Source organism: Sturnira hondurensis, unplaced genomic scaffold, assembly GCF_014824575.4.
Source record: "Sturnira hondurensis isolate 20B ecotype Veracruz unplaced genomic scaffold, ASM1482457v3 Scaffold0008860, whole genome shotgun sequence".
Classification (NCBI taxonomy): domain Eukaryota; kingdom Metazoa; phylum Chordata; class Mammalia; order Chiroptera; family Phyllostomidae; genus Sturnira; species Sturnira hondurensis.
In genome coordinates this window covers 2,023,047-2,038,028 of record NW_028081491.1, presented here as the reverse complement: position 1 = coordinate 2,038,028, position 14,982 = coordinate 2,023,047, and the positions used below count along the sequence as shown (strand labels likewise).

At 37.6% G+C, this 14,982-nt stretch overlaps 1 protein-coding gene across 2 annotated transcripts in view; it reads right to left on the bottom strand.

The window, feature by feature from the left end:
• The window catches only part of FANCC (FA complementation group C), a 196,985-nt gene that overhangs the window by 103,645 nt on the left and 78,358 nt on the right, over positions 1–14,982 (bottom strand). For both annotated transcript variants that reach the window (XM_037056212.1, XM_037056213.1), the window contains exons 4-5: positions 3,000–3,113; positions 1,825–1,889 (exon numbers count right to left, since the gene is read on the bottom strand). In XM_037056212.1, the coding sequence (XP_036912107.1) occupies positions 1,825–1,889; positions 3,000–3,113 (179 nt within the window). The remainder of the gene's footprint in view (positions 1–1,824; positions 1,890–2,999; positions 3,114–14,982) is intronic.

Genomic DNA, 14,982 nt, shown 5'->3' with positions numbered 1-14,982 from the left:
TCTTGCTTTTCAGATTCTCTCCTTATCTTGAATCTTGGGTAATAATATAATGATGATATGCTTTGATGTGTTCTTCCTTGGGTCCAACTTCTTTGGGATTCTCTGAGCTTCCTGAACTTCCTGGAAATCTATTTCCTTTGCCACGCTGGGGAAGTTCTCCTTTATTATTTGTTCAAATAAGTTTTCCACTTGTTACTCTTCCTCTTCCCCTTCTGGTACCGCTATAATTTGGATGTTGGAATGTTTAAAGATGTCCTGGAGGTTTCTAAGCCTCTTCTCATTTTTTTGAATTCTTGTTTCTTCATTCTGTTCTGGATGAATGTTTATTTTCTTCCTTCTGCTCCAAATTGTTGATTTGAGTGCTGGTTTCCTTCCCTTCACTGTGGGTTCCCTGGATGTTTTTCTTTATTTCACTTTGCATAGCCTTCCTTTTTTCTTGTGTTTTGGGGCCATACTCTACTATTTTTGAGAGCATCTTGATTACCAGTATTTTGAACTGTGATTCTGACAGGTTAGCTATCTCCTCATTGCTTAGTTCTACCTTTGGAGCTTTGATCTGTTCCTTCATTTGGGCCATATTTTTGTCTCGGTGCACCTCTTATGTTGTGAGGGGTGAAGCCTTAGGTGTTCTCCAGGGTGGGGCAACCTACATTGCTGCCTTGTGGCACTGCATGTTGGGGGTCTGAGAGGGTACAATGCCGCTTGCTCAGCTCTCTGTGGCTTTTGGTTACTTCCTGTGCTACCCACAAGCAAATTGGGCCCCTCTGGTGCTGTTTCCCAGGTGGGTGGGTTTGTGTACATTCTAGGACCCTGTTCATCTCTTCAATGAACACTCCTGTAAGGCTGGGAGTTTCTCCTGCTGCTGCAACATCCACAGGTGTTTACATTCAGAGGTTTTGTGGCTTTATTTTCCCCACACTGGAAGCCTGGGTTGCACGGTCTGTCTCCCTCCCCAGTTGTTCCTCCCACAAATGTGGGACTGCCCACTCCACCATCTATGCCTTGCCACCCTTCTTCTCCTTCCCAGCTGCCGCCTCCACCCCTCCTTTCAGTCTGGACAAATGTTTCTTCTTTAACTCCTTGGTTGTCAGACTTCCATACAGTTTGATTTTCTAGCGGTTGTGGTTGTTTCTCATTTTTTAATTTGTTGCTATTTCTCTTTTGGTTTTGTGAGAAGGCAAAGTGTATCTACCTATGCCTCCACCTTGTCTGGAAGTAAGAGAGCAAACACTATTTGTGATAGAACTTTAAATGGGCTTTGGTTCCCAGATTCTCTTAGTTAACGATTTGTTAAAAATGAAATGCTCATCATTGAAAACAACTTTGAATTCTTTCTTATAGTGAAGAAACATTTTACAATGTGATTAATTGCTTATTAATTTGTCTGACTCTATTTGATTTATTTAGTCTAAATTTTGGAATGTTGTTTCTTACAATAGCTCATATAGGTCATATGTGCATACCAGTAATATCTTTTCTGTAAATATCCTGATTGTATGTATGTGTAATGATACGCATACACATGGTACTGAGCACCTCTTTCTTTTGTGTTCCCTACTGCATACGTAGAGTTTTTTCCTCAGTGGGTGCATACGAGACATTGTATGATTTACTGTCCTATGAGAGGTGAGAGAATAGTGATTGAATGACAAAAATTTGATAATACCCACCATTTCTTCACGTATTCCATTAAAATAATCTTTCCACATAGCATGTAGCCATAACTATGAACATGCATTTCATAAGAATTGTAAACATTTTCTCTTATAATCAAACTGATACATTTTGAAACTTGTGAAAAGGGATGTTTAGTTTGACACCTACCGCCTTTGAGTGTTAAATCCATTAACACAATTCTCTCTGAGTTCAGACACTAATGATAAAACCACCTGTAAAACAAAATCAGTTTGCAGGTTAACTCGCACTGCCAGCAGGATTACATTGGTTCCACTTTTCTCGCTGTGACTGGTATTCCTGTTGAGATTCCCTAACCCCCCTGTACCAGTCCTCTCCTTCCTTTACTCTGTCAGAGTGAAAAGAAGCAGTGCCAAGTCACATTTACTAATAACTTGGACTTTATGTTTACTGTCTGTTATTCTGAATGCCTTTTCACGGAAATGAACAGACAGATAATTCTGTAAGAACTAAAATCAAATCCATTAAAAATAAAACCACATTACTTTGTTTCTTCTTTCTTAATTTGATCTTCATTTTTAAACATGTTATTCATATGTAAATCTTCCAAAAGACCAGAAAAGTTAACAAACATTAAAAACCTTCTAGAAAAGCTATGTTAAGATCAAAATTAAAATTCATGAATTTAGCTAAAATATTTTTTTAAAGATTTTATTTATTTATTTTCAGAGAGAGGGGAAGGGAAGAAGAAAGAAAGGGAGAGAAACTCAATGTTGCCTCCTGCACACACCCTAGTGGGTAACTGGCCTGCAACCCAGGCATGAGCCCTGACTGGGATTCGAACCAGTAACCCTTTGGTTTGCAGGGCTGCGCTCAGTCCACTGAGCTAGATTAACTACAGTAAATTTAGGTAAAATTTAAGGCAGAAGAATACATAGCTTTAATATCAAGCTATAAACATATAACAGAATTTACAAGGTTGTTATTTATTAAAATGTTTGCTGTAACAAAAATTTCTGTCAAGTTATTTTTAAATACGGAATTTGTCTAACAATAAAAGGTTGTGTTTATACTGGTCATTTCACATCTCTTCACCTAGAAATCCTTGAGAAAATAAATGAAATGTGTTAAGAGACAGAGAAGTTGGTTGATTTAGAAGAACCTCTCCTGGTTTCCTCCTCCTTTCTCATAATCTTCCCATCTCACACTTCTTCCTTACATGGCCATAAGTCCACCCAACATAAAAAGAAATGAATATAGAAAAGTTAAACATCTCTTCTAGAGAAGTGATATATTTCCATTTATTTTTCTGATGATACATTAACTAATGAAAATTTCAGTACTGATAAATTAAACATACTCACATTTTTGAGCAAATGAGGATAGTAATCTGCAGATGTGTACCCAAGACTTTGAGTAAAAAGACCAACTTCTCTTACATCAAATCTGAATGCTGAAAGTATATGAGATAACAACCCCTAAAAATGTAAACAGAAAAGGAGTTTTTAAAAGTGAATGCAAATGCCTCTTGTGTTTAATGCTTAGAATCTGGGTCATTTGTAAATAGGATGGTCTCTATGAAATGAGTAATCTTAGTTTGCCCAAATACTCAGTTCACTTTGATTCAAGGTATAAAGAAGAAATAAATTAGTATTAAAATTATTACAGTCAAAGTCAGTCAATTTAAACAAGTATAAACAGTGAAACAAAAAATATATAATGAACAAATAGTGCTTTAACCATATTAAGAATGTACTTTTTATTGGTTTTAAACTCAGAAAAATATTTTTATCAGAATAGATACAATAATGAAAGGACAAGGGACACACATAAATCACCAGAGAAAGGAAAAATTATGTGAAAAATAGTGGAGGGAGAATTATTTGAAAAAAATTAGATTCTTACCTTATGTTACTCATCAAAATATACTTGAACATAAATTCAAGAGATCAATGTAAAAATGAAATAACAAACAAAAATAAAATATAAACGCTTTTCACATATCTACATGGGGAACAACTTTGAAATAAAGGAAGCAAATAATTGTTCTAAATAAAAATAAAACCTGTTTTTCATAAAATAAGTACAAAATAAGAATACTGATAACAAATAATACAGATCATATATAATCAGATTAATGTCCAAAATACCAAATGACAAACACTGAGCACAAAAAAATGAGTATGAACAGATAACTCATAAGAAAAATATATATGGCCAAGAAACACACAAATGAATGTTCACCCTCATAATCAAAAGGGTTAAATTTAAACATTAACATACCATTTTTTCACTTAATAAATTAAAGATTTTACAGACATGAATACCTAACATACTAATCTGAGTCCTCTGAAATAGTACTGTGTGAGCTATGGGGAGCATACACACGAGCACCCACACCTCAGCGCTGCTGTGAGCAGTAAGGCACCGCAGAGGGTATGAGTGGGCACGACACAGTGCACAGCACACCGTCAAGGTTGGACGGCAGGATCTGTCAGCCCAGAGGTTTGTAATCTGAGCAGAGGTGCTTTATAAATTGACAGAGTCCTGACTTATAAATTGCAACTTGAGAATACATTATAAAGCTTTAAAAATATTCAGAATTTTTAATATATCTGGCATACATTTAAGGAAATAAACTGAAATATGACAATGGGGATTATGCTCAAAGATGTTCATTACAGTGTTATTTCTCATAGTGAGCACTAACATCAAGTAATGATTAATTTATAGTATTCGCACATTGTGATTCATGGTCAGACATTAAAATGTTTATGAAAAATTTATAATAGCATTTTATGTTTTAAATTATTTTATTGTTGTTCAATTACAGTTGTCACTATTTTTTCTCCACCCTTCCCCCCCACCCCCTCCAAACCCACCTCCCTCCCTTGCTTCCACCCTCCCCCTTTGTTTTGTCCATGTGTCCTTTATAGTAGTTCCTAAAAACCCTTCTCCCCAATGTCCGCTCCCACCTTCCCTCTGGCTATTATTAGATTGTTCTTAATTTCAATGACTCTGGTTATATTTTGTTTGCTTTTTTCTTTTCTTGATTATGTATAACAGCATTTTAAATGGGTATTTTATAATGTTAAGTGAAGAAAGAAAGATGTAAAATTCTATACACAGAAATTATCTCATCAATATAAAAATAATCTATACATGGAAATAAAAATAATGAAAGAAAATATCACTAAATATTGATAGTCTCTAGGTGGTGCTATTATGTATATACATGTCTTTTTCTTTTCACTTTAATACATTTTCCAATTTCCTGTATGTGTATGTACTTTTATAATCAAGAAAAAGTATCTACTTTTTGAAAAAGTGTTATATTTGAAAATATTTTATTTAACAGTTTTATTTAGATATAACCCATGTACGATAAAATTCTCCCATTATACCATAAAATTCTATTTTAAAGTGTACAACCCTGTGGTTTTTGGTATATTCATAGAGAAAAAGTCTTTTACATTTTTTAAAAAGTCCTGCACTGTATTTTGTGAGTACATATTTTGCGTGTATGTGTATATACATGTGTGAGTGCATACACAATCTTGTAGATAGTTGACTCTAGGGAAGTCAAGGATAGGCCCCACAAGACCAGGACAACACACACATGCAAGTAATGCCCAGGGTGTATATAACTAATCTGTCCTGGTGCTCATTTCAATTTTATCATAAACTATTCCACATATTCAAAAAGATATAAAATAGCCCCGGCTGATATGGCTCAGTGGATTGAGTGCTGACCTGTGAACTGAAAGGTCACCAGTTCAATTCCCAGTCAGAGCACGTGCCTGGGTTGCAGACTGGGTTCCCAGTTGGGGGTGTGCGAGAGGCAACCAATGGATATATCTCTCACACATCAATGTTTCTCTCCCTCTCTTTCTCCCCCACCTCTAAATATAAGTAAATAAAATCTTTTTAAAAACTCCAAATTTTTAAAAAGACATAAAATAAAATGATAAATTATACCCACCATCAAACTTAATAAAGCATTACAAACACCAAGGAAGGCTTTTGTGCCATATCTTCCTTCCCCCATCACAATTCTAGAGGAATCTCTCCCCTGAGCAAAACCCTACTCCAGACCTGGAACACATTCTTTCGTAGAGATTATGGTACTTTCTCTGCATGCTCAGAATCCTTAAAACAGAACTGCAGGCACCATGACTAAGTAATATGGGTTGAAGCCTGCTGTCCCTAAATGAGATCACATCTACTGTTTTCAAATTAGAGAAGTTCATAATAAGTTAACAAAGCAGCTTTGAAATATTACTACTCAGTAGAAGATATCTGTGACTTTAAACATTTCCTGCATATATAAATTTCCATGCATAAATGTGATTTACTAAGATAATTAAAAGGTTCCTGTTATAGAATGGAGAAAAGGTTAGATAGAAGCTTCTTGCATATTTTTTCCTTCTGGTTAAAAGGTGTCCTTTATAAACATGGAAAGCAAATAGGAGTTGAGAGTAGCACCAGGAGAGGTAATCTGTCAGTTATTTTCAAATACCAAGTACAGTCTGGCTGAGAGCAAGCAGTGTGGTATGGTCAACAAAGCCAAGAGAGGTAATGGGCAGCTGGGGCACCATGCTTTGTGGGGTGATGTTTCCTGGAGGATTTGCCTAGTTCACCACAGTAGGAAGCGGAAGTGGTGCTCTCAGCAAACTGTGACTGGGGCCTGACCCCTGTGCAGGGTGCAATGCAGGTGTTCTGGAAAAGGAAAGACTAGCTAAGCTTGGCCAGCCATGTGCCACATCCATGTGTAGGTACCAACACCAGCCCAGGCAGAGGGAGGGAAGAGGTTAAGTTCGATTTGGAAACTATGAGGCCAAGGGCTTAGAATCAGGGGCAGTTTGGATTTCCCATGAAGGAGATCAGTCTGATGCCAGATGAAGGGAGGAGAGAAATGGAAGTGATAAGCCCTCTGAGACCAGACTTCCGGCATTCTATTTAACAAACACTTAAAGCATTTACCTGCCAGGAGCTGTTTAAAACACTTTACAAATAGCAACTCATTTAAACCTCACAGTTTAGCACCTATGGGGTAGGTGCTATTCTTGAATCTGTGTTATAGATGAGCAAACTAAAACACACAGAGCTTTAGTAACATGCCCAAGGCTGGTTACCTACTGCATGGCTAAACCACCTTAAAAGGAGCCTCCCGCCTGGCTGGTGTAGCTCAGTGGACTGAGCGCGGGCCTGCACACCAGAGGATCACATTTCGATTCCCAGTCAGGGCACATGCCTGGGTTGCAGGCTAGTTCCCGGCAGGGGAGGCACGAGAGGCAACCATACATTGATATTTCTCTCCCTCTCTCCTTCCCTTCCCCTCTAAAGATAAATTTTTAAAAAATTTAAAAAGGACCCTCCCTGTACCCCCTTTTCCCTGAGACAGCTGGAATCATTTTTTTTAACAATGCAAATCTAATTGGTCCTCAGCTTAAGGCTCTTTAGGTCTCCCAATTACTCTTGGATGAAGATCCAACTAGTGCCCGAACCTATGAAGTTTAGCCCCAAGTTTTGTAGCCCCTACCTGGGGCTGACTTTCCTTCACTAACTTACTTGAGGCCCACTAGGGCCACAGGCTCTTCAGCCCCTCAGCACTTTAGTATGTTTCAGTCCCTCTGCAGGAAGGACTCTTTTAGCCCCTCCATGTCCTTGAATGTTGATGCTTGAAGCAACTCTAACAATTATAACAACTAAAATGTATTGTTTGTTGTTTATTGTGTGAAGCACTACACTAAATTTTCTAAGAACGACATCTCACTTAAAATCCTATAAATTCCGTTCTTAATAAAAATCCAATTAAGCAAAGTTTCAATTAAGCCACCTATAAAAGGTGGCTGTTCTCGTAATTTACATAATTGACCTTAAAAAATTAAAGCACACAGTACTACAGACCCAGGCGGGATAAAAGGTAATATAGTATATATATACAATAGAAGGAAACCAGCTTCAGGGCTGTAACAGTTAAGGGTCATTATGATTCTAGGCCTTACGGAAAACCATGCCAAGTCTTTCCTGGTAATCCATTGCCTCCCAGAAGCACTCATATCCTGGGCCTTGGGACCAGTGCGTGGAGGGTGGCTTCCCCAAACTGCTTAAGTTACTTTGGTAGCCATGCCAAAGTAAGTTGAAAAAAGAACAAAAACAAAAAGACCTAGGATGTCCAATAGAATCAGAAGGTCTGGGTAGGGATCATAAATAATTTCTGAGTAATGTTTAAAACAGCCACAAACAGCTCCCTGGAGAGTATTTACAACACGTGCAGCGGACAAGCTGACTGTAACACTTACGGTCTTAAAGAAACAAAATAACTTGATTGGCAGTCCTGTCCTGGCCCAAATTTCCAAAATTATATGGTTGGAAACTGACTTTTTAAACATTAAATACTATAAAGATTAGTTCCCCAGCCTACCTCCTGCCCTCTTAAAACAAACAAACAAACAAACAAGCAAACAAACCTATGCCATAATACTCAGTGTTGGCAAGAAATGTGGTGAGAGGGTCACTCTGTTGCTGCTGGGAGCTCAGTTTGGTTAAAGCCTTTCTAGGAACTCACTTGATGCTATGTAGCCAAAGCATTAAAATCTGTCTCCTTTTTTAGTAATTTAATTTCCAAAAATATATCCTAAGGAAAGATTTAGGTTTAGCCCTGGCTGATGTGGCTTAGTTGCTTGGAGCACTGTCCCACAGAACAAAGGGTGGTGGTTTCAATTTCTGGTCAAAGCACACACCTAGATTGCGAACTTGGTCCCTGGTCAGGGCATATACGAGAGGCATCCAATTGATGTTTCTCTCCAACACCTATGTTTTTCTCCCTCTTTCCCGCCCTTCCCCTTTCTCTAATGTCAATAAGCATGTCCTCAGGAAAAGATTAAGAAACAATAAGATTTAGGTTAACAGTAGCATTACTTACAAGAGTAAAAAGCTAGATGAACTAATGTACCCAACAGCAATAGATTGGTTGAATTCATCATGGTCTATCCAAGTGTGTCACTCGGTTGTAAAAAGACATTTAATGATACAGGAAAAGACAATGCAAAATCAGCTTGAAAAATAAGGTATAAAACGATATGTTCTATGTGATTTTAAATCTGTACACACAAATATGCTAGGAAAAATGTAACAAATAGTTAACCTACATTATTTCTAGTAGTAATTTAAAATGTCTTCTTTAAAATATGTGCATTTCCAAAGTTTTTTACAATTACCATCTTACTTTTTATCATAAAAGTGTTTTGTAAAACAAAATGACATGCTTTAATTTATGTCTTTCCCCACTATAATCCCCTAATATGAATTGCTACAGGGGCCACAGCAGTTTTATCCCTGGATAAAGTAAACATAGGTCCTAAGAAAAAAAGAGAATGGGGCTTGGTCATGGTATATAATTTCAAAACAGACACCTCAAACTAGGCCTCCAAAATCTCTCTTTTAAGTAAACTTAAAAATTGATAAGCACTTATCTTTAAAAATAAAATTTTTACTGCCATCTAGTGGCAAACAGTCTAAATACAAAACCATTAAATAATTCTGTAGGCATCGGCCCTTGAACAAAAAACTAATTCCTACGGTCATATAATAGATTCTTTCGTAAATGCTGACAGCTATCTTGGAGACCCTGTACTTCAATCTCCTCACTTTACTGATGAGGAACTGGGTTTCTGAATACAGAAATCAATATCCACAAAAAAGTGAGGTGGAAATGAACTTAAAGCGCATAATAAAAATGTGCAAATATCACCCTGACTTGTGATCTAAAATTCCTTAAGGGATGGAAAGTGCAGGGACCAACACAACTGTGCATAAAATACGTGAAGCCCAATTTTGATTCATGTAGAAGTTTTAAGAACTCTTTAATGTTTGAACGGTTATTTTTTTTTTTAAATGCTTATACCATGAAGGTGAACTTTCAAGGCGAGAAGTTTTAAATAAATAGGGGAAAAGCCACTGCCTTGCTCTCAGGTGTTCTTTTCCATCCTCACGCTCACTGTATCTGCCCCATTTGTGACAGGCAGCACATTCACAGGCGGTTGGGAAAGCTGGAGCAGGGAGGCTGTGGTCTGGCACAGGGTCTAGGTGTGGAAGAGAGGCTGTGTGTGCATTAGCTCGGGCAAAGGACTAGGAGAGCCAAACTGTGGTCAGTATTTTGAACTAAGAGCACATATTTTGTGCTTTTCCAAATAATTTCTTGATCTAATCACTGAAGTCTTTTAGAATTTCCACCACTTTGGTCTCTACTGCATCTACCTCCCTGCACATAACATAAGTGAAAACTGTTTGTAAAGAAGATCTCTTATTCATTCATTCAACAAACATATGTTGAGTTGATCTGTGTTCAAGTACTCTACTAAGGCTATTGGAACAAGAACCCCTAAAATGAAGGGAGATAGAGATGGAAACAGCCATAATATAAGACAGAATGTGTAAGTGTTGTAACATGGGGTAAGACCATCACTGTAGGAACAAGGAGTAATGATTAATTCCACCTGTACAGTTTCAGAATGCTCCCAAAGATGACTTCTGAGCTCATTCTGAGATCTGGAGAAGGAGAGAAAAAGTGAGGGGAAGAGGTACAAGAAAGAGAAAAAGAGAATGTGTATGACCTTGGCTAGGGTAGAGGAAAATGGTTAAAGAGGCAGCAGAGAGAGGCAGTGGAAAGGGGGCCACAGTGGTCAAGCAAAGATATGGAAAATGCTCCTGTAGGCCCTACTAGTCCAAGCCTTTACTGGATTAGATAAAGACACAGTAAATACAGACAATGGGATGCTACCTGGCTTAAGAACAGCCTGCCTCTACAGGATTTCAGCCCACCTAGTTAAACATCACCCAATCTTTGTCTTTGAGCCCCATAATTTGTTGACATTAGACTCCCCATTAGTCACCAAATCCATCCATCCCTTTCCCACCTCCATGCCATTTTTTTTCAGTGTAAAATCCAACAACCTCCACCCATCTCTGGCTGCCAAAATTACACCTATCTTTCAAACTCCATTTTTCTCCAAGACACCTGTTCAGTTCCCAAGTGAATGAGATGAGATCGTGTTCTTCTGAAACCTCCACGGTATCTCATTTGTATTCCTCTAATAGTACTGTCTACTTTAGTTACAAGTCTCCTCATTCTATGTATTAGCCCACAGGCTCTCCAAGGAAGGGGCTGTCTTTAGAGCAACCTGGCGTTCCACACAATTGGTGTTCAATAAACAGTAGCCAATCAAACTCAATTGAGTGGATTCCTCATTTATAGTTACTAAACGATATAATTACTGCAAGATTCCTTTGGGACCTTGTTACAGTATAAAATGATAAATTTTCCTTTTCACAATTTGCTTTCCTAAGTTTCAGTCCATGAAACACCCACAGAATACTGGAAAAACCTGACATTGCCATGTACTTTTACTCCAAAGAGTTTTACTTAATTTGGTAAAACTGACTGGAATCTGGCACACTGACTGGATGCAATTTCTCTGAATAATATGTTGTGTTGGTGCTCCTCAGCCCGAGACAGCCTGTGGGCACACCATAGCGTTACAGCACTCAGGAGGGACAAGAGACGCAGCAGCAAGGACCACCTTGCTGAAAGGCGCACTAGAAAATCACAGTCTTGGGTACACCTAAGTAAAAGTTGTCATGCATACCTATACATTAGCAAAATAAAGCTCTTACTGGTCCAATTCAGTTTATTAAATTAGTTTTGGCCAAAAAGTTTAATTCTTGAGGTACAGAACATGTTTAACCTTCTCCTTCCCAAGCTTTCAGAGAAGTACATGGTCTATTCAGCCCTAGGCCAGCAGAAAAGCTGCCGTTTTGAATACCTGGCAGCATTTAAAATATGTCTTTTACCATATAAAAGTCTTTAACCATATAAAATACTGGTACCCAAATACTGAATTAGTGGCTTCCATTTTCTATGTTCCCGTGGCATTTTTGGTATATACTTAGTAAAACATTTAGGTTACCATCATGAAAATTTTTACTTAAATAATATTAAAATTCCCAAATTAATTAAATCACCACCAAGTGATTTATATTTTTCTAAATTAGATGTCATAGTGAAAATTGGCTAATTTTCTTAACAACAAAATCTTCAAGTATCATTTTCCCCTTCCAACAAATGCAATTTGGAAACAAGACCTATATATAAGCACCTATATATAAGACCTATATATCAGCCAGACATGTACCCTGAATGGGAATCAAGCTGGTGACACTTTGGTTCACACGCCAGCATTCAATCTACTAAATATTTCACTGAAAAAAAGTTGCCTTTTATAAAGTAAAATGGACCAGCAATGATCTGTGCATAGCACTATATAACAAAAGAAATCATGTGTTATAAAACTTTAAAAAGTATATTAAAGGCTTGCCCATAGAGAAATATACTATGGTCTCAGCAAGAATAGTTCAATGTCATAAAGATGTCAATTTTCTGTCACATAGACTCATTACGGTGTCATTAACAATCCTAAATGAGCTTTCTGGTGGAATTTCAGAAGACTTTCCCAAGGTTACACAGAAAAGCAAGGGACCAAGCAGAGCACGTGCTAAGGGAAAGAAGAAAATTGTAAAAGTAAACATTACAGCGTGAGTTCCTCTCTAAGAAGCTCAAACGCAGGCACAGTATACATCCAGGAATACAAACACACGGGCAGAACCTCAAATGCCTCATATTACTTCTGGATAAAGGTTCTAAGAGACCAAATGGGATAAAGCATATTAAATATTTCCACCATCACAATAAATAATTATTCTGTGCCTGTTGGTCTGAAGCACCCATAATACTGAAACTTCTCAGGAAGAAAATATTTTTGTGATATAGTTTTCAGACAGGATAGTAAGAAGCTAGGAAAATTCCTTGGCAAGTGGAATAGGGAAACTGAGACAGAGAGCTGAACAAACTGACCGAGCAATTTATAGCCAGGTACAGGTCACCTCCCTAGACACAACATCTAGGCCTCAGCTGTGTTTCAGCTCCAGGCCAGAAAAGCAGCAAAATCAGGTGAGTTTTGCCAGGACCAGATGCAATGACTAAAGACTACCCTGCCCTGACACTGACCAGTCAGTGAGTGGAGAGCATGACCATAAAAGAGCACACCTGGAAAACTGATGAATATTCTACTGCAACCCTCCCCTGAGGTGTTCCCTAAGGGTCCCACTTGCAAGAGAGAGATAAAAACCTCAAGGAAAAAGGCCCATCTTGTATGCTCTCTCTCTGGCAAGCAGCCTGTGCCATTCACATTCCCCTCTTCTTCCCTCACTTCTTCCCTCACAGCAGGCACTTCCTAACCTCTAAGGGTCCCCGAGGCTTGCAATCAGGGGAGAAAAGGGTATCAGCAACTCATCTCCAGCTAACACTGTCCCCAAGGCCTCCTTTTCTCTGACTGACCAGTGCAGTAAAGCAGCCCAGTCTAGGCTCTCCTATTGTTTCCTCTATGCTGAGCCCTTCCTTGTTTCACTGTCCCCAGCTTAAATAAACGTACCCTCAGTCACCTGGAATCGTGGTGTAAAATTTTTCCTGCATGAAAACCCCATACACTATTGACTGGCCCTAGACAGACATGCTCAGGGCCAGGTCTAATAGTCCGGTAACAGATTTATTGCTAACTCTTCTAAAATATGAAATCCTTAATATCTGAGGAATACTCTGTTTTCATATTATGAGATATAATACATACCCATTACTGATGAAAGTATGAGAGAAACAAAATACAAATTGCTTGAAAAGTTATTCATAAATCTGGAAATTACAATTATTTTTAAGCTTCCAAAGTATATGTTATTTTATAATTAAAAGATATTTCAACATGCAACTGGCACACCTATTACTAGAATAATCTACTTCTAACATTTTTTCTGAAAATCAAACATGTTTAAATTAATTTAAAATCATTTTGAGGAATAAAATCCCTCATTATTATCATTACAAATATTTGTGATAATGCATCCTTTACCAACATAGTAAGCAACAGCTAGATTTTTTAAGGAATGAAAACAGTCTAAGGTTAGAACCTATACATTGCTTCCTTCAAACACAAAATGGCAGTCTGAATGAACTAACCAAAACAATGCCACAGAAACAAACAATGCCTAAATCCCAACCTGGAACTGAGCAGCTTGTTTCCAACAGTAAACGGTCTTATTTAGTAGTCCTATTAGGGCATAATAGGTTCAATCTAATAGATCTGTATTCGCCACATTTCCTTTTATTTCAATCCAATATATAAAGTATTAACCAATTTCCAATTTTACGAAATTTATATCTACTTAAGCTTATGTGGACAAAGCTTAACTCAGTAAACAATTTACTACAGAAGAAAATGGTTATACTTATATGGTTATACTTTATACGGTTATACTTACTAACCATATAAAGTATGTATTAAAAAACTATTACATGGTTATTTAGGAAGCAAGATTCAGTAAGTAGTTAGTCATTGATTTATTTTGTTGCTTTTACTGGCCACACTGAGATCTATAAAAGTTCAAATATGATTTCAAATCAGGGAAGAAGCCAGAGTATAACTGGTTTCTTTTCCTAAGAAAATGTGAAATGCTATCATTTAAAACAAGTGGATTTATTATTCAACACTCTTTTAAGCAAAGGTGAGTGCTGAGAAACTATGTATTGATCAAGGTCCATCATGGGGCCACTGAAATTTCCATAAAACAACTAGGTTTAAACCAATCAAGTTTTCTCAGTCTCAACACTACTAACATCTGGGGCCTGATGACTCTTTAGTGGAGGACTGCCCTGTGCATTTCTGGTCGCTATCCACTAAGAGCAAATGACAACCCCCCTCTAAGCAGTGACAACCAAAAATATCTCCAGACATTGCTGAGTACCCTAAGAGCAAAACAGTCCTGGCTAAGAAGCTCTTTTTAAACATATATCTTTTCCTGAAAATGAGTCTGGATTACAGTTTTGTCTCTGGTATAGAGATGAATATTGGCAAACAGAAGGAAACTTTTGTAACTGATACGGAAATAACTCCATGAGACTGTGTTATATGAAGAAAGTAGGTTGCAGAATAATACATCCTGCATAATTCCAGTGTATTTCAACTGTTAAGTTTTGTAAGACTACAGTAAAGTATTATTTGCATAATTAAAACAAAGAAACAAAAAAAAGTCATGGAACTTTCAAGTTAAATAGACATTTAAAAATTTTTATTGTTGTTCAATTATAGTTGTCCCCATTTCCCCCTCATTGCTCTCCCCTGCCCTGCCCACCCCCACATTCATCCCTCCCTCGACACACTGTCCTTGTTCGTGGGTCCTTTACATACATTTTCCTCGACTTTACCCTTTCCTTCCCATTACCTCCCTTTCCCACCC